Consider the following 26,083-nt stretch of genomic DNA (forward strand, 5'->3'; position numbering starts at 1 on the left):
TAGATGCTCAAAACATTATTTATTAAATGACTGAACCATCATAATTAGCTACAGGCAGAGACAGAACAAACTCCATGTCTTCTGATACTGCACAGCCTCCAAAATGGCTGAGATATTTCTATCAGGGAAGACTGAACTAAAATGAGGATTAACCACAGATTAACACCAACAATGATCTATGGCCTGAATATATTTCCATCACACAAATAAATACAGTGAGAAGAAGGATTTTGAAATAATTTTCAAGAGTAAAGGTATAAGAGGACACATATATGTATGTGACACATAGAAATGGAAAACAAAGTCAAACAAGTGTCTATATTTGATTCCCATACCTGGTGAATAATGTTTAGTAAGCTTTGCTAAATTGTAGATTTCATGACTGAGCCAAATACCCTGATCTATGTGAAAAAGTGCCTGACTTAGAAGTGACTGAAGGATGATATTCAATATTTGGTTATAGTTAAATTGATCATTTAAGAAGATCTTCAATATTCCATCAGTTTTTGGGCCTCAACATCTATCAATAACTTCATAGTAAGTAAAGGCATATCAGGAGAATTAAAAAGTTAATGGCTTTAGGAAGGATTTTTAAATTCAATTTAGAATAAATAAAAGCATTTGTGAAAAAGAAGTACAATAGAGGAATTATACTTGTGTTTTCAAAAACTGGGTTGCTGATTCCCTTCTCTGGTAGGAAATGAAATGAAAACAACTGTATTTGCAATTAAATAGCTGGGTCAAGTGGTAACTCTCTGTATATGCTCTGGAATTATTCTATCATATTTGGCAAAGTTCTCATAACTGAATGGTGTTTGCCAAAATATAAAATTAAAAAAATAAAGAATCCTGTGTAAACTAAATTGTAAAACCATATTAAGCAAACCATCCTACAGAGGGCACAGGCACCTGGTACATGCACGCACATACATAGATACTAACGCTCAGCACAACTTTCCATTACACTTCCACAATGACTTGTGGAGGAAAAACAAGGGTAAACAAGAGTCTCAACAACGTAAGAAAAACATCAGAGTTGATTATTCAGCACTTTCTCAGGAATCTAAGGCAATAAGCCTAATTCGAAACATGAAATTGTTCTCTATTTCCCATTAGTCATTAAATGAGATAAATGACAAGCTATTGCTGCTTCTCCATTCTGTTTTCAAAGAACATTACAAAAATAAACCAGTGTGTTCTCTAACAGTTCTAAAAACAGTTGGATAAGTTGTTGTGTTTGATTACAAAAAGAGAAATAGATGTCCATATTTACTAAAATCTCACTTTAAGTTACATTCAGAAACAAATACAGTCCTTTTCCTTGGTGGAAATCTTCAATCTATTTGCTCATTCTCTTCTGACTATAGAAATAATCTTTTGAAACAAAATGCATTGGCAGTGCAAAAAAAAAAAAAAAAAAAAAAAAAAAAGGAAGAAGTCCATAAAAATAAACTAATGATTGAATTAAGCATTCAAATGAGTTCTTTGCCAGGTTATCTGCAAGCGCAAGATTCTACTGTCATGTTAGGATATACTTTAAGCACTACATTCTTGTTTTCATCAAAGAATAAAATACTGAGCGACGACATCTTTTCAGGTACACAGCAAGGCTCAGGAATCCCAGGAACGACCCCCACAGCTCTCACTATACTCTGGATGGTAGCATGATTTGATGGCTTCAAAGACTAGAAAAAGAAATGAAAGAAGAACACATATGTTAGGTGGAACTGCCTTTCCACTCCTCAGTCCTCATTACGCAAAATGCTTATCTAAAGAATTTGTTTCAACAATTTAATAAAACCTCTGGCATAATTACACATTAAGCCCAATCTCTTATCCCACCACTACCAAAATGGTTATTATTTATTAAGTGCCTGCTGCATTCCAGGCATGTTATATGTAGTATCTCTAATTCTTACAACAAAGCTAACATTTCTTACATCTTACAAAGGCACAAAAAGCTTAAACGACATATCTAAGGTCAAATAACTTGTAAATGGTACAGGATTTAAACCCAGTTATCTCAGCAAGAATCATTTAATTACAAACAACTTAATCGCCAGACATGGAATTAATACATTCTACGATGTTTTCTAGAACAAGATTGCAACAAAAAATGATTTGTTATTGACCTTATATTAATCAAAATCCTAACAAGCACTCTATTTAACAGAGATACATTATTGCCACTGCTATAGTGATATTTAGGCACTGTTGTTAAATAAAACCAAGCAAGTGAGAGGTGTATTGATTTATCTACTTGATTTAAGAGTTGCCAAGATGGATTGGATGGTGACTATTCCACTATGTAATTATTCAGCTCTCCTTAGAAACACAAACTGGGGGTAAGAAGACCACACCATTGGCCACTGGGGGTCACTGTTGCTCCACTGGTTTAGAATTAAGCATGGTGGAGTTGTGTTCCAGGAGTGGGCCATGTCCTCTGGGAATTCCCTCTGGTAATTATGAGGGCCTAAAGTTATCCCATGGATACCAGAATTTTCACCAAAGAAGCCTGAGTAAGAATCTTTTCCTTGAGAAAATGTCAAATGGTACCACTAAATCCATGTGAAGCATGTGGTTTCATTTAGAGAACCCCATACAGCTCTGCTCTAGCTAAAAGTACTAAAGAACAGTCATTTTTGCAAGTCCAGAATGTTAGGTATTGCCGGAGTGGTAAGAAGAACTTCCTAAGAGATGCCCCACTGTGCGACACCTGTTTTTCGCGATGCCTCTTTTAGGCAGGTGAAAGTAGTTTTGTTTTAAACACATTGAGAAAAAGAAATTTGGTAACTTGCCAGAGACTAATTCAGGAGTAGGATTTCGACCAAAACTTTCGCTTTTTAATTTCAGGACTTTGAGCCATGTTTCTCATGGCTCAGAGGAACCCCTGCCCCAATGAATTGGTATTTTAATTTCAAACTCCTAAAACTCCCAGCATGGGAAACTGGAACAAGTTAAAACTTCAAGGGTATATACAAACCAAGGGAGAAGCAAATAACAGAAAGCAGGCATACTCTTAAAAAAAAAAAAAAAAGAAAGAAAAGAAAGAAAAGAAAAAAGGATTCTTTTTGGCAGAGAAAGGTTAAATCTCATCCGATCTTTTAATATCAATGAAATAAAATCCATACATCAGACTTCAACTTTATTGTGATTAGGCATAAGTAACTAAATAATTAGACTTAATGATGGGCAACCGTTCTTACTTTTTTTAAACTAGAGATTTTCAGTATATGTTAAAAAGACTGGTTAACTTTGAATTAATTAGCTTTAATTCATTGCAAAGGAAGTTATTCCTTCCTTAAGGAAAGGAAGTCCACGCTGTTTTATTTTGCACATTGTATGCCCTGCATCACCAATAATATCTGTGTAACTTACATAAACTGCAATCAGTATTGTACAACAAATGTCAGTAGCCATTGCTTGTTATTGCTATTGGTAATTTCTAAAGAAAGCTTTTGTAGTCATCCACTTTTCTCTACTGATTTAAAGTTATTTTTATGACTCAATCATCTAAACAGCTTGTCATAAAGCAAAAATAATTTTTAAACCAGATTTTCCAAAATTATTCTGCTATTTTAATGTTTAATGACTCCTATAATATTTGAATTTTATACAAAGTGGATCAACTTAATTAGATGAGACCTTGGGTGCTAAATTCTGCTGTGCATTTCTGTTCCTGAGAGCCTAGTACAATCTAGGTATGGAATAAATGCTTACTAAATGGATGAAATACTTAAAAGAAACAGCATACCCTCCATTTTATCCATTTCTGTGGAAATAATTCCTATCAACAAAAATACAAGTTTCTGTGCAAATGACCTGGTGTAGATATGGAAAATATTCATGGGTGTTTCCTAGGAAAATTCCTGTCTTTTTTTTTTTAAAGCTTCAACTAACAAACGATAGATTCAGAAACTATGAGTATATGAGTAGTCTCTAGTGGGCTCACTGGAATTTGGACAGACGCCCCTGATTCTGCATTGGTGTACCTTATCAGGAACTTCTCAGATTACTAGGGAGTTTTCCCCTGCTTTTTTTTCTCACTATGAAACCCTCTGATCAACCTGCCATTACCAGAAATAATTATGTCGTGCACAAAAGATCCATGTGGTAATTTGCTGGTGTAAAGCATATTGCCAGTCTGGAATTTCTGTTTGTTTCTGAGTTCAGGTCATGTTTCTCATGACTCTTTACTAAACAAGTTAAAAAATTAAGAAATATATCAATTACTAATGCATATCTGTGCTATTTCCCTTACCATCTCTTTCTAATGAGGGTGAAGCATGACTTCAACAGCAGTTAGGTAATTTTTTGCTTAAGTAACTCAGCACATCAAGATTTAATGTTTTTGGAGTTCATTTTTATGACCAGAGATTATAATTGGAAGATTCAGGAAATTAATTGAGGTTGTATCATTTTGAACTCATTAAATGTGAATTTCTTCTTTGTATGGAATACTTGGTTCAAAGTGTTTAGATTCTTTGCTGCCTAATTCTATGTGTTTGCTATTTCTAGCTTTTGCACAATTCCTTGAAAACAAAAAAAGCAAAACCAATTTCTCTTGGATCTTTGTCATTGACAACAGCTCAATCACTTTCATCTGAAATTTCTGTTTTCCATCTCTTCTAAGGCGATGAGGAGAGGCAAGGGTACAGAACTTAGCGCTAACTGTATGGGTATTTTTCATCTCATGGCAGAATTCCAAGAATCTCTCTCTGGGGGAACAGATTGGCTGTAAGGGCTAGAAATCAGAAAAATCCAAACTGCCGTGTCTGTGAATGAAATCTACAATGGTCAGGCCTGCACCTGCCAAGCTGTGTATGATGTCCTCGAGTTGAATTTGATTACAAATGCATTAGCAGGGGAGAGCATGTCATCAGCTAAGAGCCTTCATTCCTGACCTGGGCCATGGAGTTTTACTCCACAATTCTTCCAGTCCAGCCCACATGGGTGTGATAGCCCAGAAACTATCTAATTGGAATCAGTGAAAGGGCAAAGCCTGGAATTTGGGAAAGGCAGAAAGAACACAGCTGTTCTGAATTAGAAAACAGGTTGTCAATTTTTGCAGACAAAAAGCCCCACCATATAGAACAGTCTTTGGCTCAGGAGGCTAAAAGAAAGGAGGGCCAACAAAACAGTCTAGCCTGGGGGAACTTTCTCTGGGGCAAAAACTATATCTAAAGTCTGAAATGTCTTTGGCACCTCAGTTATTCTACATATTTTGTACTGATCTGACCAGTGGCCTTGATCCTCCTCTGTTCCTTAGACTATATTTTTATTTACAAAGTTCACTCTGGTTGCAGTATTGGACACTGTGCTGATAACAGGGGTGCTTATTAATTACCCCTAATGCAGCAGCTTCATTTGGCTTCATGTTTCCCATCTTTTTGGTCACTGTACCACTTGAAAGACACAAATATGGAAGGCTTAAAGGGAACCACTAGAAAGCTTTAAAAGTTAAACAGATCCACACAAGGTGATGAGAGATTGAGAACTCTATGTAACAGCCAAACTTCCACTCTCAACTTGGCAAAAGGAAATTTGAATCTCAGAGAGAAAGCTCCACACTTATCCCTGTTATGTCTCCCTGGAGTTCTGATGCCATTCCAAGTTTTGACAAATATTATGATGAGTTCAGTTGCTGCGACTGATGCTCTCCTGATTCTCTTACTCTCCAAAGAAACCTCCCTGGAAGAGCTCACGGGCGGTTGAACCCACAGGGAGAAACTATTTTCAGCTTTGTGATGTTTGAAACGGGACTAGAAACACTTATAAAACATTTTCCTGCCTTACAACTTTTATTCTCTTGATCTCGTTTCCTATGTAGTCTTTCTTTAGAGTTCTACATTTGCCTTTCTTTCTCCTCAGTCTCAGAAATGGCCGTGAATAATAACATCAATAACAGGTATTTATTGAGAACCTACTATGTGCAAGGTGCTCCACTGTCTCATTTTTCCACTGTTTTTGCTATATAGAAACTACTATTTTTATTATTTACTCTTTGACCCATTTCAGACTGTAAAAATAACTTGTAGAGAGTCTGAGTAACTTCTCCAAAGAGTTATAGCAGGTAAGTGGTAGAATCAAGATTCAAGCTAGAAGGATTTGACTCTCATTTTTGCTACTCAAAGTGTAATTTGTGGATCAGCAGCGTCTGCATCACCTAGGAACTTGTTAGATATGCAGAATCTTAGGCTCTACTCCTATACCCACTAGAGCAGAACCTACGTATTAACTAAATCCAGGGCAATTTGCCAGGACATTAAGCTTTAAGACGCCCTGCTATGACCAAGCATGTACATTTAATTATTCTCCTGCACTAACATACTTCTCTCCTTAAATTTATTTCTGCTATTTTTATCTTATTCCTCATCAATTCTTAAATTATTATTCTTGAGATCACTGAGAACCACGATGGAGCTCTTCTGAAGTAACAGCAAGTTTCTGAACAGTAAAAGCAAGTAGAACCAACAAATGAGAGGGACAAATTGGAAGTAATTGTGGTGGGGTGGATACCAAATCAATTCTCCAGAGCTAGGGGTTCAAAAGCAAACCAACAGAGTATCGCTGCATTATCATGGCTTCCTGAGTCCTGAAGATTGTAGTCAGGAGAAAAGGGAAAAACTCCTTCCCCAGGCTACCCAGAAGATACTACTCTTTATAAGTGAGAGGGATTATTTGGAAAACTTCAATACCCAACTAACGTCAGTCATCCTGGGTTTAAAGACAGATTTTAAAACCATTCTTGCCTCTCAATGCCACAAGGCAAGCCACACTGTAACATAAAGGCTCATCACTGCCTGTTACATTTGAAATCTTTGTTGTGTGTGTGTTTTTAAATGTTATCTCAGTTGAACAAGTTTTGTTTGATCAGCAAAATATCCTCTATGAATATTTAGACAAGATAAGGCTCTTCATATAGTTGCAAGTGTATAGAATTCATACTTTGTGTTTGGGTTTATGAAACATAAAGTGATCAAAAATCCTTGGGAAAGAAAGGGTCTTAGAAAGAAAACAAAATTTCAATCAAGTTTATGGCCCTGAAAAGGCTAACCCAGCCTTGTGCTGTCAGCCCTTTGCTTTTTTTTTTTTTTTCCTCTTCAGAGTCAGGGTCTCGTCTCACTCTGTCACCCAGGCTGGAGTGCAGTAGTGCAATCAGAGCTTACTCCAACTCTTAGACTCAAGTGATCCTCCTGCCTCAGCCTCCAGAGTATCTGGAACTACAGGGGCATGCCCCTGTGCCGGACTAAAGCCCTTTGGATTTATGTGTTTGTTATGCTTGGCATCCCAGTGATGAACATGGGATCCCAATAGAACATGAAAATGCTATTTTAGAGATGCATAAGCAGAAGTTGGTCATTTGTTGAGACAAAGGATTTTTTTCTTCATTATCATACAATAGTAAAAATTGACTCATTTCAAATTTTGAAAAAAAAAAAACTGTATTCTTCCTCTAAATTCTGTTCCTTCAGCTACCTTGTTTTTAGTATAACAGAATATAAACTGCTACATGCTGAGAATGGAAGTGCACCAATAAGCTTAACTGAAGGCTAAAGAGTGCCACTATATTTTACTATAGAGGGTACTACTTAAACTTTAAATTCAAAGAGAACAGTCACTTGAACTTGCTGTGCAAGTTGGAGGTGGGGGTTGGAGAGAGTTCTGCAAATATATTTGTCAGGAGACTGAGAACTGATATGATAAAGTACAGACCTTATGGATTTTCGAAGAGACACAGGTAAGCTCTGACAGGTTGAAATTAGTCTTGGCAAAAGTTTACAGAGTCATCATATCCTATTTTGCTTTCCTTTTCTGATGTTTAGCAGTAAAGCAAATGAAATAAGCATGTGGTGGATTTCATGAGGCCAGTTTACCTGAGTCAGTCCTGATCCTGACCTCTGTTGGGACAACTTAGCTCACAAGAGGGTGTTTATTAAAACATGTTCTGCCTTAGTGCATCAATTCCATCAGCTCTTCTCTATGCTCCTATGATATTCACTTATTCCTTGAATATTCTTCCAAGATCAGCCTTCTATGATTTGGGGCTTGCTTACATGAACAGGTGCAGGTTCACATGTAACCATGTGGCTGAATATGCACCGTGTTGAAAAGCAACACAGAAAGTATGTTTTACACATACGTTTTCTTCTCATATCCTTCTTTATACCAATATTGACTTCATATTACTTTAACAACTATTAAAGAAAAACCAAGAATAACCATATTACCTATTATACTTTAGAATGTAGTAAATAAGGGTCCCGATGGATTTTGCAAATGGAAACACAAACACTTACACAAGCCCCCTATATGCACACTCAACTTAGTCAATGTGCCTTTCTACCAATGGAAATAGGAAGTAAGTACAGGACAGAGAACAATGGCTACCTTTGGCATGGGGAACTGGCATGCTCCAGAGCAATAATAGGCATCGAAGGACTTGGGGGAGATAATCCATTCACTCCAGCCAATATCTGCAAAGTCTACTTTAAGGTATCTCCTGGCGCAATTCCGAGGTTCAATCCATTGCTTTCTCCTTGCCTTTTTCAGGGTCTGCTCATCAAACTGGAGTGTCTGGCTCTTCTGGTGAGGTCCCTTTCTCTGTTTCTTTTTATTCTTACTCTTTTCAGGGGGCTGAGTCTGAAGGGTCTTGTAAGGCTTTCTCTCTTCCCACACCTCATCCTTTTTATACTGGTATTCTGCCCCAGGAAGCTCGTTGTTCTGCAGAGGCAGCAAGACCCCAGTAGAGCGCTTCTTCCTCCGTTCAATGGAAAGGGCAGCTCTGATGTGGCTATCCCATTTGGGAACAGTTCCAGTGGGAAAATTCTGGTGTCCCTGTAAGCTTGATACCACACTTTCTGGCTCAGAAATGGCAGCATCATTGGCATATATCAAGATATAAGGCTCCGGAAAAGGTAACATCCTCTTTGGCAGCTGGTGTCCCTTGGAGGTAATGTTAAATCCTATGAGGAACTCTTCATTTTCTTTGGCCTTCCTCAAGAATAGAGTGATATCTTTAGACAGCCAGGACATGATATCTCGATGAGATTTGGCCATATCCACTGACAGATGGCCAAGGAGTTGACTTTGGTTTCTGTTGAATTTGAGGATCCATGCAGAAAGATCAATCTGAATGTGTTTCCTCGGAGCATGATGGGAGCATCCTCCAGACACTGGACAACTCAGGCTGCTGTTTCCTAGCTCTCCAATATAGAAATATAGTGTGGCAGACAAAATGTTTTCAGACTTGGTTAGCGATGTCAGATTGAAGATATACAGTCCTTTTCTTTCAAGAGTTTCTAGGAAGGAAAAAGAAAGAGAGTAAACAGGACAGTAAACAAGACCATTACTTTACTATATGACAATTAACTCAAAATGAATCAGAAGCCTAAATATAAGAACTAAACCCATGAAATTGTTGGAAAGAAACCTAGGGGTAAATCTTCATGACTCTGAATTTGGCAATGGTTTCTTAGATATGACATCAAAAGTGTAAGCAATAAAAGAAAAAGTAGATACATCAATAAAATAGGTACATTTATAAAATAAATTGGACTTCACTAAAATTAAAAACTTTTGTGTATCAAAAGACATTATCAGGAAAGTGAAAAGACAACCTCCATAATAAGAGAAAATAATTGCAAATCACACATTTGATAAATCTGGTATCCAGAACATATAAATAACAGTTACAACTCAACGACAAACAGACCTAGAAACCAAATAAAAATGGGAAAATGTCTTGAATAGACATTTCTTCAAAGAAGATATATAAATGGCCAAGAATCACAAGAAAAGATACTCAACAGCATTAGTCATCAGGGAAACACAATCAAAATCACAGTGAAGTACTACTTGACACACACTAGGATGACTATAACAAACAAAAAACCCCAAAAGGTTACTGAAAAGGTGGAGAAATTGGAACACTCTCAAATTGCTGGTGGGAATGCAAAACGGTTCACTGGCTGTGGAATATTCTTTGGCAGTTCCTCAAAAAGTTAAACACAGAATTATTATGATTGCACAATTGCTGTCCTATGTATACACCCCAAAGAATTGAAACAAACACTCAAATAGCTACACGGTTATAGCAGCACTAGTCACAATAGCCAAAAGTTAGAACGACTCAAATGACTACCAATGGATGAATGGATAAAGAAATTGTGGTATATCCATACAATCAAATATTATTCTGCCATGAAAAAGAATGAAGTACTGACACATGCTACAATGTGGATGAACCTTGAAAAAATTATGCTAAATGGCAGCAAGATATGGAAGATCACATATTGTTTGATTCTATTTATATGGAATATCCAGAATAGTAAAATCCATAGAGACAGAATCAGATTGGTGTTTGCCAGAAGCTAAAGGGAGGGGCTAATGAGAAGAAACTCCTTAATGGTTACAGGGTTTTACTTTAAAATTGTGGAAATATTTTGGAATTATATAGACTTGGTGATAGCACAACATGAGGGTATTAACTCTCATTATATTGTTTACTTAAAATTAGTTAAATTTATACTATGTGAATTTCACCTCAATTAAAACAAAACAAAACAATGATGTAGTCTCTTGTTTTTGAGAGTTCCTGGAAGTGGAATAAAAAGAGAGTAATAAACAGGAATAATTTTAAAAGACAGAAAAACGTTAGCAAGAATCAGCCATTTTAATTAATTTGCTCTTTCCTTTACTGAAGCACCATAAATGTGTGAAAATTTTAACACAGAAGTAAACTTAAAGGGGTGAAAGCTCAGAGGTATGGAAGACTACCAAGACTTATTCCTACAAATTTGGCAAAGTATTGTAATAGCTTTTTATCTGAGGCATGTATAGCCTACGGGCTACAAACACAGGGTTTTCAATTACACTCACCTTGATTCGAGTACTCACTCAGCCACTTATTAACTTCACAACATTACACAAGTTAATGTTCTCATTCGCAAAATCAGACAATATCTACCTCCCATGTCATGAGAATTAAATGAGACATGTATAAAGCAGTCCATAAAGTGTCTGTGGAAGTGTTTCTTAAATATCAATTATTATTGTCATTAGTTCTGGTATTAACAGTCTTACAGGGATTAAATCTTCTACCTACTTCAAAAAATGTAGGATGAGGTCAGGTGCAGTGGCTCACACCTGTTATGCCAGCACTTTTGGAGGCTGAGTCAGGTGGATCATTTGAGGTCAGGAGTTCGAGACCAGCCTGGTCAACATGGTAAAACCCTGTCTCTACTAGAAATACAAAAATTAGCAGGGTGGTAGTGGCACACACCTGTAACCCCAGCTACTCTGAGGCTGAAGCAGGAGAATTGCTTGAGTCTGGGAGGTGGAGGTTGCGGTGAGCTGAGATCATGCCACTGCACACCAGCCTAGGCAACAGAGTGAGATGCTGTCTCAGAAAAAAAGGGATACTGCAAAAATGTCTAAAAAGAAAAAAAAAAAAAAGAATGCTGTTGTGGAGCTTGTTTGAAGTTTATGACATTCCATAAATTTCAGAGTTAATTTTCTATATAGTGCAACAAAAATGATTAAAATTGTTCACCCATACTTCCAATTCTTCAAATCCAGAAATGAGAGAGAAGAAGAGAATGACAGCTTTATTAATAAGGGCATAATTTGATTCCTTCCCTTTAGCTCATAAAACTAGATCCACAAGACTGAGGTTAGAACTCAGGAATCTCCCATCCTGGGATCAGTCACCAGAGCCTAAGCCCTTCTCCATGCACTTGTTCCATATACATATTTGTTTCAGAAACACACACGCAATCGTGAAATTATGTTCTTGATCAAAAACATGTTTCAGTAAAAACAAAACGTTTTTATAAAGATGTGGAAACTTAAAATGAGTTCATTGAGTCCCCAAGCACAAGGGAGGTGCAATGGGAAACATATTTTATTCATTTTTAACATTGTGTGAAGGAAAAGGAGGGAACTGCCATTGGTGCACATTTGTATAATCCATGACACCAGGATAATATTTTACAGACCTTTATAACAAAGCCATGGCATCACGACTTTTCAGAGACTTGAGCCTTAATTCATACCAGTCACCGGAGCATATACTTTTACCCAAATTTCGTGTAGCAGATAGAAGTTTAAAGTGGAAGGAAGAGAAGCCACTCTGTTCCAGGTATGTGGCAATCCAATGGTTGCCAAACAAACATGCTGCCAGGGAATAAATGATCTCCAAGGGATATGGGCGGCAGTACCTTAATGGGTAAGCCAATCCTGCCCCTTGTCCCACATTTTGCTTAAAAATATTTTCTTCTTTCAAACGTGTTTCCTTCTAGTCGCCTTGTGACCTGCTGTTAATCAGCTTCTACCTCTGTGTCTAATGTACAACATCATCTTGTAAAAGTCTCAGAATCTGTCATACTGCCTCTTCCAATGGCTCTCATTTTAAACCAGTGCTTTATTATGAAATCAAAGCCCATTGGCCCAGTTGCAATTTCACTACACCCAATAGCGGCCCCCAGGCAAATAACCTAAGCTCTTTAAGTTTTGGTGTGCTATCTATAAAGTGGGTCTAGTAGTAACAACTATAGAGTTGTTGTGAGGATTAATTGAGAGAAGGCACATAAAACACATAGAAAATATTCAAAAAATATTAGCTAACTAGAACTGTGGTGTCCAGTATGACAGTATGTAGCCACTTACATTCAAATTGAGATGTGCTGTAAGTGTAAAATACACACTGAATTTTGAAGACTTAGTAAGAAAATGAACATAAGATATCATAGCAATACATTTTATATTAAGTCAGCCTGTGTTAAAGTGACTTTATTTAACCATATTGCATTAAATGTATTACTAAAATTAATCTCACCTGTTGCTTTTCACACTTTAAATTGTGGCTACTAAAATTTTTAAATTATATATGTGACTAACATTTGTGGCTCCCATTAAATCTCTATTGGATGGTCATGGTCTAGGATAATCACTAGTTTTGTAGTCAAAATGAAAAGGAAAAAAAAAAAAAGACTGTGCCATGATGATAATATAAGTAGCTATGCCATAATGATAATACAAGCTGCTGAAGGTGTTAACTATGCTTGGAACAGAATTGGGAGCCATTAACTTTACCCAGGTAGAGGCAAAGAAACACACAGGTAAGAAGTAAGCTTTGGATCAGACTTTTAAACATGAAGGAAGAAGGAAATTTTGGCGAGGGGATGGAAGGAACACATTCTAGCAGTATGCAATGCTGTATATCTGGAAGTTTTTGCAAAAGAAATGTTGCCAATGTTTTAAATAGAAAATAAAAATACTTACAACTAACCTAGTTATTGAAGTTCTAGTAGTTCTATAGAACTGAAGTTCTAGCAAATGTCTAAGCCATCCAAGTTGAGCAAGGAATGGCCAATTTGAGGCCTAACCAAAGGTGTTATGTTATGCCCAACACCTGATGTGTTTGCTCTTGTCATTTCCACCTAGGCTAGGGATCTCTGCCTGTTCTAGATTATTTCCCTTCTGGGCTAAAAAAGAAAACCAAGAAGCAAAACAATAAGCTAGAATTGTCAGCCATTTCACAAAGCATTCATAGAAAAGACTTTGACTTTTCTAACCCATACTTTATTTTTGCCTTCTCTGATTCTAAAACATTTTATTTTTGTGTAAGTTAATGATCTTCTCTCCAAACCAACTCAACAAATAGTTACTGAACATTTACAATGTACAAAAAAAAAATAGTAATAAGCGAGCAGCATGGGGTCAAGTGAATGAATATAGAGAAGTAAATAAGAATGAGGTAAATGCCTTCCTGCAAAGAGCAGTGCATGATAATATCTACTCAATTACTTTCATGCTCTTTTACTTTTTAGATTTTATATTACATTTTAAGGTGAGTAACTTTCCATACTTATGAACAGAAGATTTGCATTGTCTCTCTCTTCCTCATGAGTTGTAGCACAGCTTTATCTATGCACACATATATCTATGTTTGAATATCAGTAAATAAAAATATCTTAATATTCACCTTTTCTATTCTTCTGAAATATTCAGATACTTATCTATTGGGAATGATTGAATCAAAAACCTGAAGTGTACTTCCTGATTAATAAGAGCAAAATGATATAATAAGGATACAAAAATAAGGGTGGATTTTTTCAGGCTACAAAAAATACTTATGCGTTTTTAGGCTGTGAATAGTATTCGGTACTAGAAAATATTAATTGTATGCTACACTGATCATCTAAATGTATCTGGAATTGCATGCCTAATTTTTGTGCTCTCATTCTAACCAGTTTATTAATTCAGGAGAAAACAACTTGGAAAGAAACCCAGATGATGAGGGGTCTGGAAACTATCTCATAAATTTTAGTTGAATCAATAAGAAACCATGACGTGGAGGGAGAAAAAAATGTTTAGCAATGACATGAGAATTATTTTCCAATATTTGAGGGAGTGTGGAGAGATCAGGGTTTTTCTTTCCAGTGTCAAAGATGAGAATGAAGTCTAACAGTGATAGTCAAATGGAGGCCAAATCCAAGCCAATCATGACTTTCAAACTGTTTTACTTAGTGAGACTCATCTGTGGGACTGGGACAACTGGAGATAAGTCAAGACTATTACAGGAGGATGTTTTTATGGTAGGGTAGAGTGTGAAAGGTGAACGAGAGAACCTCTCATCCCTTGCAAGTAACTATAACCGGCTTTGTTTTCTACTTTCCCCAAATAAATATTTTGATGCCAAAATGCGACTACCAATAGGTGGTGCTATTTTCTTACTGTTTGCTGGCACTGGCACATGGGAATATACTTACTGCAGTCTAGTTAGGGTTTACCATTAGCATTATAATCTTATATTTTGGATTTTCTAGAGTTTTAACACCTAAGTATTGAAAAGGAGGTTGGAAGTCAGACGAGTTTCTGAACAAGCCATATTCTCTTTTACACACTTGTTGGGACTTTTCACCTGTTGCTCCTTCTCTCTGCAATGTCTCTACCCACCGTTTTTCTCCTTGATAATCCAGATTTGTTTTTTAAGGCAAGGCAGAGATACTATTCCTGGATGCAAACTTGTCATGACAACCCATTTCCTTGGCTAGGACCCTGCCTCTATTACCATTTTCATTACACCTTTGCTCCTTCTTAAGGCCATAAGTTTCTTAAAGACAAGGCTCTAAATTATATCAGACTCTTCAGCCTCCAACACAGGGCTTAACTCTAAAGCTTTTTTTATATGAATGAGCAAATTTAGTTCAACCTACTCATTAGAGAAATGCAAACATGAAAGACCCTAGGAGTTAGCCAGCTAGCTAGCAATTGACTTTGGAGAGGAAGCCAGATAGGCTTTTTAAAAGGAGTTTGATTATTAAATAAAGGCAGAAGATTTATTTCTGTTTTTATCTAAAAACAAAGCACTTGCACCTGAGGAAACCAAGGACTCATTTTGGAAAGTTGGGTTCTGACTTTGGGACTTAAGGCCAGCCATGCTATTGCAACAATTCAGTGCGTCTCCAGGAGTAGCTGAGCCTGTGTCCAGGGAGTGGTAAGGGGAAGTTCACCTTTGTGCTGGCCCACACAGAACGTTTTCAAAGGGAATTAGAACACACAATGGAAAGCTTTCTATGTAAAGTCTGATTTTAAAACAAATAGACTAAATGAAATCTTGATGATTAGCTAAATCCCCAGGAAGCAGGGAAAACATTTTAGTCATACAGAAAATATGTAACTAAGAACAACCACCTCCCCAACCTCCCCCTGCCCCAACTTCTTTCTTCAAACAAAGTACAGCTGGTAGAAATGCCAGGGGTGCCTAGGACAGGGACACATCCACCCTCAGTCGCTGGCTGAATATTTGCTGCGGATTACTTAGTCAAGATTGAAGCGTCCCTGTGCTGCCTTTAACTTTCAGGCACGGGTGAAAGGAAGAATTTCTACAGAGAACACAAAGTCACAGAATTGTGTTTCTTCTGCACAGTCTCAGTCAAACGACTGTGCTTTATGGGATCTCAAAACAACCATTCTCTATGTCCAAAGTAAAAGCATTAAAGATGATATGATGTATGTTTTTCTAGAATAGTAAAATGTTCACTAAGCAGTTTATCTACTCCTAGCCTATGCCCAAAGGCATTCCTAGACTGTGAGCGCCCAGAGGGCAGACCTATGTTCTACAGATATTTGAATTCCTAGTATTTCACACAGCCTAGAGCACTTATTTGTTCAGTGTGTTAAATGAACAACTCTGTAAACTTAACAGATTTAAAAGTGTTTCCTACTTAACACCAAAGAGTAAAAACTTTCAAGTAATTTCAAGTTCCCAAAGTCAGCAAGAGCCCTTCTTGGGTATAAATATCATGATATTTCCTTTCAGTTCATTAGAAAATAAGAATTATTATAATTATTGTATATGAAGTAGAATAGTATTGCCATTTAATATATAAATGATAAAATGCCCCATAAGAAATTCCTTCAAGGTAAGTTTATTTTTAAAGGATATTTGCCTAGCTGATAGCTTTTGAACTGTCTCATCTTTTCTCCTGAATATCTAATTCAACTCAACTGAAGTATTTAGTGAGTGTCAACTACATGGCAAACTGTGCTAGGTCCTCAGAACACACAGATGAAATGAGAGACTCTATGTCCTCCAGGGACTTGCTTTGTAGCCCCCTGCTCATACCATATTTTTCTTCTAGCAAATTTATTAGATCATAAACTCTCTGCAGTCATGAGTGAAGGGTAAGCAGTCTTGATTAACTTATTTCGAAGACTTCTTTATGGCAAAACCATTGTAATATGTTTTTAAATGTTTATATTTATTTTTAAATATATACGTTCTAAGGTATATATTTCTAAGGTATATATTTAAAAAAGTTTACCATTATATAAGTCAATAAATCATTTGTCTATGGATAGGCCCACTAAAAGGGCCAGATGAGATCAGGAATAACATGATAATCAATTCTAGATTTCAAAAGGCTGGTTTTGATATAAAATACTCAAAACTCTAGGGACAGAAGCTTAGAGCAGTGTTTCTCAAATATGGATCAGAATCTTGTGGATGGCTTTTTAAAACACATATTTCTGAGCTCCCCCACCAGAGTTTGATTCAGTGGGTCTAGTACGGGCTGGAGAACTTTCTATCAAGGTTCTAAGTAATACTGATGTGGCTAGTCCATGAACTATACTTTGAGAACAACTAACTTCAAGAAATCTCTCTAAAAAAGCATAACCCTACACCCGTCAGCCACCACGGTCAGGACAGAAAAAAGTACATTTGTTGAATATAGGTTTGGGATATCATAGATTGCACAGATGATTACCAACCATTTTTACATCATCACCCAAGTGTTTTCTGTGCTACAGACAAGTGCATATTATCAACATTTGAGATATGTTTAACCCTTTGTGGAAAGCCGGAGGGAAACAATCTCAAAATATTAAGAATATTAGAATACCTAATTTATATAGAATTTCTAAACTTTTAAAGCATCTTTACATTCACTTTGTCAATTGAGTTTCACCATCTTTCTGTGAGACAGGCACAGGAGGTATAATTTAACCCATTTGATAGATGAAGAAACCAAGAATAACAATATTAGGTGACTTTACTTATTATCAGTTTAGCCAACAATGGAAATTGGATCTCCTAACTCTTAGCTTTAGGTAATAGAAAAAACAAAACACTAATAATCTTTTCTTTACTTGAAAACCATTTCACTTAACACCAAGTACAGCAGCTACCCTTAATTCAGTCTTTAGATTAATTTCATGCAATTAAAGAAAAAAGTTTTTAAAGGAAAAGAAAATAAAAGTATGTTGGACAGTTGCTTTAACTGTAAAATGAGGGGGCTAAACAAAGAACCTTATACTTCTAAATTTATTGAATGTAATTATTTTATAAAAGAGATATTTAACAGTACCTTAGTAAAGTAAAACTATCTGAAGCCAGTAATAAAGTGAGATCATTTTGCACACACACCTACATTCATGGTATGCCCAAATACAATCAAGGTACTGCATTTACCATGGTTCTACCGCCATGAAAAGATGGCTTTTAAAGAAATACAGATCATTGAAAGAGTCAATAAAACCACTGTGGTCACTTGATTCTATGATCTACATGCTGATGTTTTAGATGAACAAAGAGAAATTCATGCCTTTAAAGTATTATCCCTTAAAATATGTGTTATCCAGGAGTACTACTGTATATGCCATTATGCTAAGACACAACCACTGCTAACATGTAGATAGACTAGTAATTTTATTGACTGTTACATATATTCCATATATGAATGCTTTTTGGTTACATTTCATCTTTTACTACTGCCAAAAGTAGATATGATCCTGGTATACCTGTGTTATTTGATTAATATAAAGTCAATATTTCTATTAGAAATTCTATTTTCATGGATTCATAACATAATCATAAAAATTTACTCAACCGAATCATGCCATAGAGAAGTTTGAGTTAAGATTGTTTGTGATACCAAATGTTTTTCCACTACTACCCCCAAAATAAAGGCATTAAGACACTAACTGATTATTAGCATATACAAATTTAGCATAAGGGAGAATCATGAAAATCTGGGGAGACATGTTCTGTTATTGAAGCACAAAAATCCTGACTAGCCAATAGAAAATATTTAACAAGTTGCTCAAGCATTTTTATAAGTTTTTTGATAGGTGTGATTTCTTTTATTATGCCTATTAAACAAACACTGGGGATTTATAATATAAGGAATTTGATTGACATCTTGAGTAAACGTGTCTTTCATCAAGGTAGTAGTGGTGATAAAACATTAATAAAGTGATACATATGATCGTTAGTGAATTTTCCCACAAATAAGCTAGCGTTTCTTTTTAAAGCATAATACCTGTGTGAAACAATGAATATTACTCTTATAGATAAGAACAATGAAGGAAAATTCACAAAGATACAGGAAAAAATAAAATTTAATGAGAGAAGAATTCTAAAATTACATTCAGAGGCGTTTATAACATAAAAGCAGGAAGATGGTACAATGCCAATTGAACCCAAGTCCAAAAAGCAATAATATAAGTAAACATACTGCGATAGGTACTGCATGGGAAATGAGAAATGAGACAGTGTTCAGTTGAACCACTGTTTTCCCAACTAGACATCTTAGAAAGACATTTCTGTAAAATGCTTTCTCCAGGAGAAAGTATTCCCCTTTTATGGGGACTCATTAGCATTTAAAGGCCTTGAAAGGCCCCACAGCAAAGAAAATTGATCACATTTTCCAAGTTTGACTATGGAGCCCAATTTTATATAATACCTGTTAACATCTTGCAAAGACCTGTTTTTGTGAAATTTTCTCCTAGAAAATTAGATTTGACCATTAAAAATAATAGGTTTTGAGATAAGCTCAGTATGTTTGAAAAATTGTCTGGCAAATACATCATGGTACTTGTTTCTGCTTCCATTAAAGGAAGGAATTGTTATCTCGAATGTTTCTTCCAAATATAAAACTATATGATACAAAAATGCTTAAAAGAAGATTTGATATTCATATCCCTATTAAATTTTTAGAAAAATCCGAACTCATTCAATCATGTGCTTACGAACTTCCACTACTTAAGTAAAATGTATGTACCCCTTCTAATTCGTTCTGAATTATGTATATATTTCTGGTGTGCAAATATTCCTTGAGTGAATTATTTGCTTAGGAGATGTTTTCTTCATTGACCCTCATGGTCTCTTGGTCTCTTCAAGTGTTTCTAGCTAAACAACAAAGTTAAATTTAAATTTTTTAATGTAATTCATTCCCTTTCTTCTTTCCATTAGCATGAATAATCAAGAATTCATGGCATTATGATTTTTTTAAATGTCAGAGATTATAAAGCTGTCTTGTTTGTTACAGCAAAAACTTCATTAAAGGCTATCATGTATTCAGAGTAGTGTATAATTCAAAGCAGCTGCACACCCAGCTCCTCTTCCCTAGATGTACTATTGTCCTTTAAATGAAAACATCAGATTATCTAAGTACTTTTAAATTTCAAGTCTAGTTTCTAGGTGCCAGGCACTTCAAGGTAATTATGTTTTAATAGTTTTATAGTCCCTCAGCATCAAACCCATCACAAATGATGTTTTCCCGCTGGTTCCATATATTTTGAAGGAATGGCTCCCATTGGAATCATCGTTCAACACTTAATTATATACTATATTTGCCAAAGCCTTATATTTTAACCTTATACTTCAGAAACATTTCAATATTATAATTACTTATGTTAAAAGTACTTTGGTCATAGGAGGAAAGAATCTCCTCTTCCTCATTGCAGGAAAATATTCACTTGTGGGGCTGGATTGCCTCAGTTGTTTTTTTAAATCTATGAAGTATGTGAGATTTTTTTAAAGGTGACAAATACTCACTAAAATGTGCTATTTTTGTACATGCATGTCATAAATAGTGATAGTTTCCAAATAACACGTGTGCCTTAATTGTTTTTCCTAAAGAGATTACATTTGCCATTAAGAAAAGTAAGATTAAGTGACTATGGGAATCACGAGAAAGTGATGATCCTAAAGTATCTTAAAAGTTCAAGACAGAAGAAAACTTCATGTAAAATACTCTTCTTTATCATATAGCAGCCAGAGACAACTTAAACCAAAATCAAAATAAATGCTAATTTCATATCCTTCTGTCTTCCTTCACATGGCGTGTTTTTATGAAGCTGAACTTCTCCGTCATTAATACGTTTTGTAAATTACCTTTTGCAAAGGGAAAGATAAAACCTGTCTTTATGTAAACCCTTCCACATCACAAAAAAACTTACAAGCACTCCAAATTTACGGTTTTGGCACACCAACTACATAGCATTCACGAAGGAGAAAAGGGGTTAGCAGAAAGTGTATTTAGGATGGATGCCACCCACCATCAAGTAATGGTTTAAGTAGAAAGTAATCAGAGGGAGACCACAGCAGCTAAATTTCAACCAAAGATATTCTAGGTTTAGAACAATAAACAATTTTAATCAGGTATGTTCTAAGGAACAAATAGGACTCTAAAGCTGTAACTCAGCCTGAATAAGCACTCAGAGGCTGCCGGATCAGCAGCTACCCCATACACAACACACCACCTGATCTTCCATTAAAATTTCTAACGTCTTCAGTACAGAGAAACCCATATGTTCTAAAACTTAAACTCTCTGGACTGGAAAACATATCTACTATATTAATTTAGACAGCATCTTTCACCTACAAGGGAACATATGTCACGAGGTGAAAGGGTGTTATGGAAATGCTGATATGGATGAAGAGAGAGGGACACACATGAAAACCTTAGCACCTTCCTGCAGTCCTGCCTTATTAGAGCCAGAACTGCCTTATAATAGTCTTTTTAGTGTGTTAGTAACTAAACACTCTTGGAAGGGGCCCAACACGAACCACCTCTCCAGGAGTCTCAATGAGGTAACATGACACTTAAGCTTCCACAAAAACCAGTGTCTACATTTGATGAATAAGTCATTAAGACAGTCTCCAGGATGCTAAAGGGATTACTTTTCTTATCATGGCACACAGTCTTGTATATATGCATCAAGTTGCAACTCATCATTTCAAGGGAATGTCTGGCCTCCATATCAGAGTTTATTATTTGATGCTATGAGACTACAGTGAGGCTGATAAGGGACACTCTGGAATTATATTGCAAGGAATGAGTTGGAGCCAAAAAGAATATGGTACCTGAGTTATTAAAATCATTATCCATGGTTAACTTAGCCTAAAACAAATAAAAGCTGTACAATATGTGAATGAAACAAACTTGAATTCTACCTCCAAACCATGTAGTTCATACTATAAATGAAACTTGTTAATACAAAAAAAAGTTGTTTTTTTATCTTAGTGGCCTCACTTATTCCCTAGCAATATAACCAAGAAAACAAATATCAAGATGAGAGTGATTTGAGTACCTTCATTTTTGCCACCTGCCTAGCTCACCCAACTTCCTTTCAATCTTTGCAACTCTCACATGAGTTCTTCACTGAGTTATGCCCCTAGAGTTGCACTAAAGTAAACAGAGTGTTCACTGGTGTAGTCAGCTGTCAGGACAGCCTCCTCCAATGGCTGGGATACTGTAGATAACACAGAGCAAGTTTCTTTTTCCTTACTGGTGGCCATCTCCTCACAGATCATGCTCATGATTTTAAGAAAGTAAAATCTGGTTCAGTTCAGTCTCTAGCTAAATACTTCTGCATTAGGAAGCATACTTCACATCTATTGTAAATGTCATCATGCCTATAAGCTCTAGAATATATTTACACAGACAATGCAGAGCTTTCCTTGATGAATGTTTTAGTTTTCCCTTTTTCCAGGAGTCCTACATATCAGACTTCTGGGAGATTTCTTTCTAGTGATTCTGACAGTATTGATTGAGGCATGGCCTCATTTTCTTGAAGATTCTTGGCTATTGTTCAACAGTTCACTGAAAATAGGCTTTGCAGTTACATTTCCCCTTATCATGAATGTAGTGAACAAAAAAGCCTGGTGAATCCTCAAAGCATAAAAACAGAGTTAGTGTCCAGGAAGCTTTCCCTCAAGCTGTTAGCACAAGGGAGGGAAGCTGTTAGCATAAGTTATTCCCTTCACCACAGGGGCTAGGAGAAACCTTGTTAAGCCATGAATTTCAGTCCAAAGTGATCTGTGCTGAAAAATGGGATGAGCAGATTTTCTTGGGCAGATTCCAAGAGGTGTTTACATCCAGGGTTGCTCCCTCTCCTTGTCTCCCAGCTCCTCCCAGGATGGATGGTACAATCCCTATTTACCCAGATGCGTTTTAAATAATCGAAACACCCAAGCACCTGTTTCCTTCCTTCCTTCCTTCCTTCCTTCCTTCCTTCCTTCCTTCCTTCCTTCCTTCCTTCCTTCCCTCCTTCCTTCCTTCCTTCCCTCCTTCCTTCCTTCCTTCCCTCCTTCCTTCCTTCCCTCCTTCCTTCCTTCCTTCCCTCCTTCCTTCCTTCCCTCCTTCCTTCCTTCCCTCCTTCCTTCCTTCCTTCCCTCCTTCCTTCCTTCCTTCCCTCCTTCCTTCCTTCCTCTCTTTCTTTCTTTCCTTTCTTTCTTTGCCACTAAGGAACTATCAAGTACAGTGTCAAATATAGTACAGTAACACAAAGGGCGCGAATTTACAGCGGGTGCAAGATCTGGAGAAGCGACTATTTAAAAGGAGAGGGGAAGGCGTCTTATTCAAGTGTAATTTCTCTCTTGGGCCCTGGCATTGGCATAAAATGGCATCTGCCTCTTAGTAAACATGGCTAAAGCCCAGTCCAAAGGAATTTCCGCTGGCCGATTTAGGAATCAACAGAATAAGTTACCCTAGAGGTGCTCCAGTCACTCAGGGCAGGAGGCCTCACAGGCATGGGGTGTCACCCCTTCCCTTTTTCCACGAAGTTCCTCCAGCCTACCCCCTCCACTGCTCCGCGCCCTTCATTCTCCGTATTTCCCCCTCTCACTTTGGATTTGAAAACTGGGCTTACAGGAGATGCAGCTGGTGACACGCGGGGTGTGACTGGAAGGAGGAATCCAGAGGGCAGCTGCGGAGGGTGGAGAAAGGTCCCTGGGCAGCGCCACCAAGCAAGAGGCAGACAAGGAAGCTGTGGGGGGTCCTGGGAGAGAGCTGGGGCGGGACCGCGGGAAGGGGTCTCACCTCGCTCACTCACCTGCTGCCGCCGCCCGAAAGCTGCGAACCGTGTTGCCTTCACGCAGGGACTGAGGGCGCCAGGGCTTCGAGCCTCCCTCCAGGGAGCCAGGTGTCCGCGCCGCCTGGACCGTGCTGTACCTGTCATAGAGCCGCAGCATGTGTTCAGAGACCTTGTCTTGCGGCTGCAGCTCGGCGTCCGGGCCACCACCTGCCGTGCGGTCACCTGGCACAGCTTTGCGGAGCTCCCGCAAAGGTAGCTTCGGTCTCTCTCCCTGCGCTAGGCTCACGCAGAAGCAGCCCAGCCACAGAAAGAGCAGCCTGCTCGCCCCAGCCGTGGCCATGGCGAGATACCCGCGCGGCGCGTCGGCTCCCGGCGTCGCTGCGGGACACTCCGAAGGCGCAAGGAGCCGGCGGCGGAGCCGAGGGTTGAACTCCAAACCAGCTAGGGCGAGGGCGCACGGAGCCCGGGACACGGCCGGGTGCAGCGAGACAGCGGCCAGTCCCACTTGCTGCGCGGACCCAGCGCAGCCTGACAGGTGGGCTCTTCCCCAGCAGCCGCGCGGACCTCACCGGCGCAGGGCGCTGCGGGCGCCGTCTCCACTCCAACGCTGAGAAAGAGCTGTAGGTCGCGGCGTGTGTGGCCCGGGTGTTTTCAAGATCTGTCTGTACCTTCCCTCCTCGCTTTATTTTTGGGAACACCCGGCCAAACTGGCCGCGCTAGGGACTAGGACTAGCTCTGCTTTGGGCGCCAGGTCGGAGCCGGGGCTGTGCGCAGCGGTCGGGAGGGCGCTCGATTGCCTTTTCCAGGGATTGGAGCAGATGCGGCGCCGCTGGTCCGAGTTTTTTAGTGTACACGTGTGTGTGTGTGTGTGTGTGTGTGTGTGTGTGTGTGTGTGTGTGAGAGAGAGAGAGAGAGAGAGAGAGAGAGAGAGAGCGAGCTTAGTTCTTTCGCTCTCTAGCTGATCTGTAGAGTCCTCAGCCAATCTCTCCCACTCCCTCGTCCTTGCCCTCTTAGCTTGCACCAGGCTGGGATAGAAGCAAGGCGGGGAGTAACCAGAGAACTGGCAGCGGGAGGGAGAGAAGAGGAAGTAGGGGTGGGGATGGCTGGGGAGAGGAAGGGAAAGGGAGACTTAGGACTAAAGAAATGGTCGGAGGGACGGCTTTCTTTCTTTCTTTCTTTTTTTTTTTTTTTTTTTTTTTTTTTTTTTTTTTTTTTTTTTTTTTTTGTAATTCTCCAAGAACAGTGGCTGTATGATGGCTAGCAGGAGGGCAGAGGAAAACAGAACTTCTTTCTGGGTTTTCGCTCTTCTGATTCCAAACAAAGTCACAACGTGAACACCGTTCTCGCTTACTTTCCTGAGCCTCTTCTGACGGACACTGCGGGCCCCTGCACCTGTACCCCGTCATCGTAGCTTCCTGTCTTTCTGAGCGCATACCCATCATAACGCCCCTCTCTCCCGCATCATCTTCTCTCGAGGTGAGAAATATGTGCGAGTCAGCATCATATTAAAAACAAATACGAAAACAAGCAAACACACCACAACCTCACCTACAGCTTTCCCCAAAGGTTTCCTTCCTACAGGTCCCCAAAAGGTTTCCCAGCAGGATGGTGCAGTGGTGGTTAAAAACAAGGGTGTCTAGAAGATCCCTGAGTCCGGAACAGAATATGAGAGTTGCTAGCTTTGTCTTCCTAATCCTTTCTTGTCATGACTGTACAATGGAGATTAAACCAGGAGCAGCCTGGCGCTGTGGCTCAGGCCTGTAATCCCAGCATTTTGGAAGGCTGAGGCGGGTGGATCACGAGGTCAGGAGTTCGAGACCAGCCTGGGCAACATGGTGAAACCTCATCTCTACTAAAAATACAAAAATTAACTGGGCGTTGTGGTGCGCACATGTAATCCCAGCTACTGGGGAGGCTGTGGCAGGAGAATGGCTTGAATCCCGGAGATGGAGGTTGCAGTGAGCCAAGAGTGTGCCACTGCACTCCAGATGGGGTGACACAGCAAACTCCGTCTCAAAACAAAAAACAAACAAACAAGAAAACAACTACGAGCTAACATTTTTCTCCACACTTATATTCTAAACATACCTTGTTATTTATATTTCACGTATATTACCAAACAATTTTCACAACAAAACCCATTTTACAGATGAGGAAACTGAGGCAAAAGGATACATAGTAAGTGAATGAACTGAGATCCAAACTCAGGGAGTCTGATTTCTGGCCTCAGGCCAGATCACCACACTATTAATAATGAAATTAGCATTTAAACTGAAGTTTCAGTATGCAATCCATGTAAATGTTCTTAGTGCAGTTCTTGGCCAGATGCAGTAAAATCCTCAGTCAATGTCTATTGCATTTATCCCTCTTTCCCTCTGTGGGGCAATGGAGTTGATTGAAACGAAGATAGACTCCTGGAGTCACACCATGTCTCCAAATCTGAGTTTCTTCTTTGATGGTGAATAACAACACA

General features: G+C 38.3%; 1 protein-coding gene across 1 annotated transcript; it reads right to left on the reverse strand.

Moving 5' to 3' along the window:
- On the reverse strand, positions 1–24,621 carry BMP3 (bone morphogenetic protein 3). Its single transcript, XM_001089525.5, has 3 exons — positions 23,629–24,621; positions 8,392–9,302; positions 1–1,685 (listed from the first exon to the last, which is right to left on the reverse strand). The coding sequence occupies exons 1-3, from the start codon at positions 23,948–23,950 to the stop codon at positions 1,494–1,496; spliced, it is 1,425 nt and encodes a 474-aa protein (XP_001089525.3). The 5' UTR covers positions 23,951–24,621; the 3' UTR covers positions 1–1,493.
- Positions 24,622–26,083: the final 1,462 nt, after the last annotated feature.

This window comes from Macaca mulatta, chromosome 5 (assembly GCF_049350105.2).
Source record: "Macaca mulatta isolate MMU2019108-1 chromosome 5, T2T-MMU8v2.0, whole genome shotgun sequence".
NCBI classification, from domain to species: Eukaryota; Metazoa; Chordata; class Mammalia; order Primates; family Cercopithecidae; genus Macaca; species Macaca mulatta.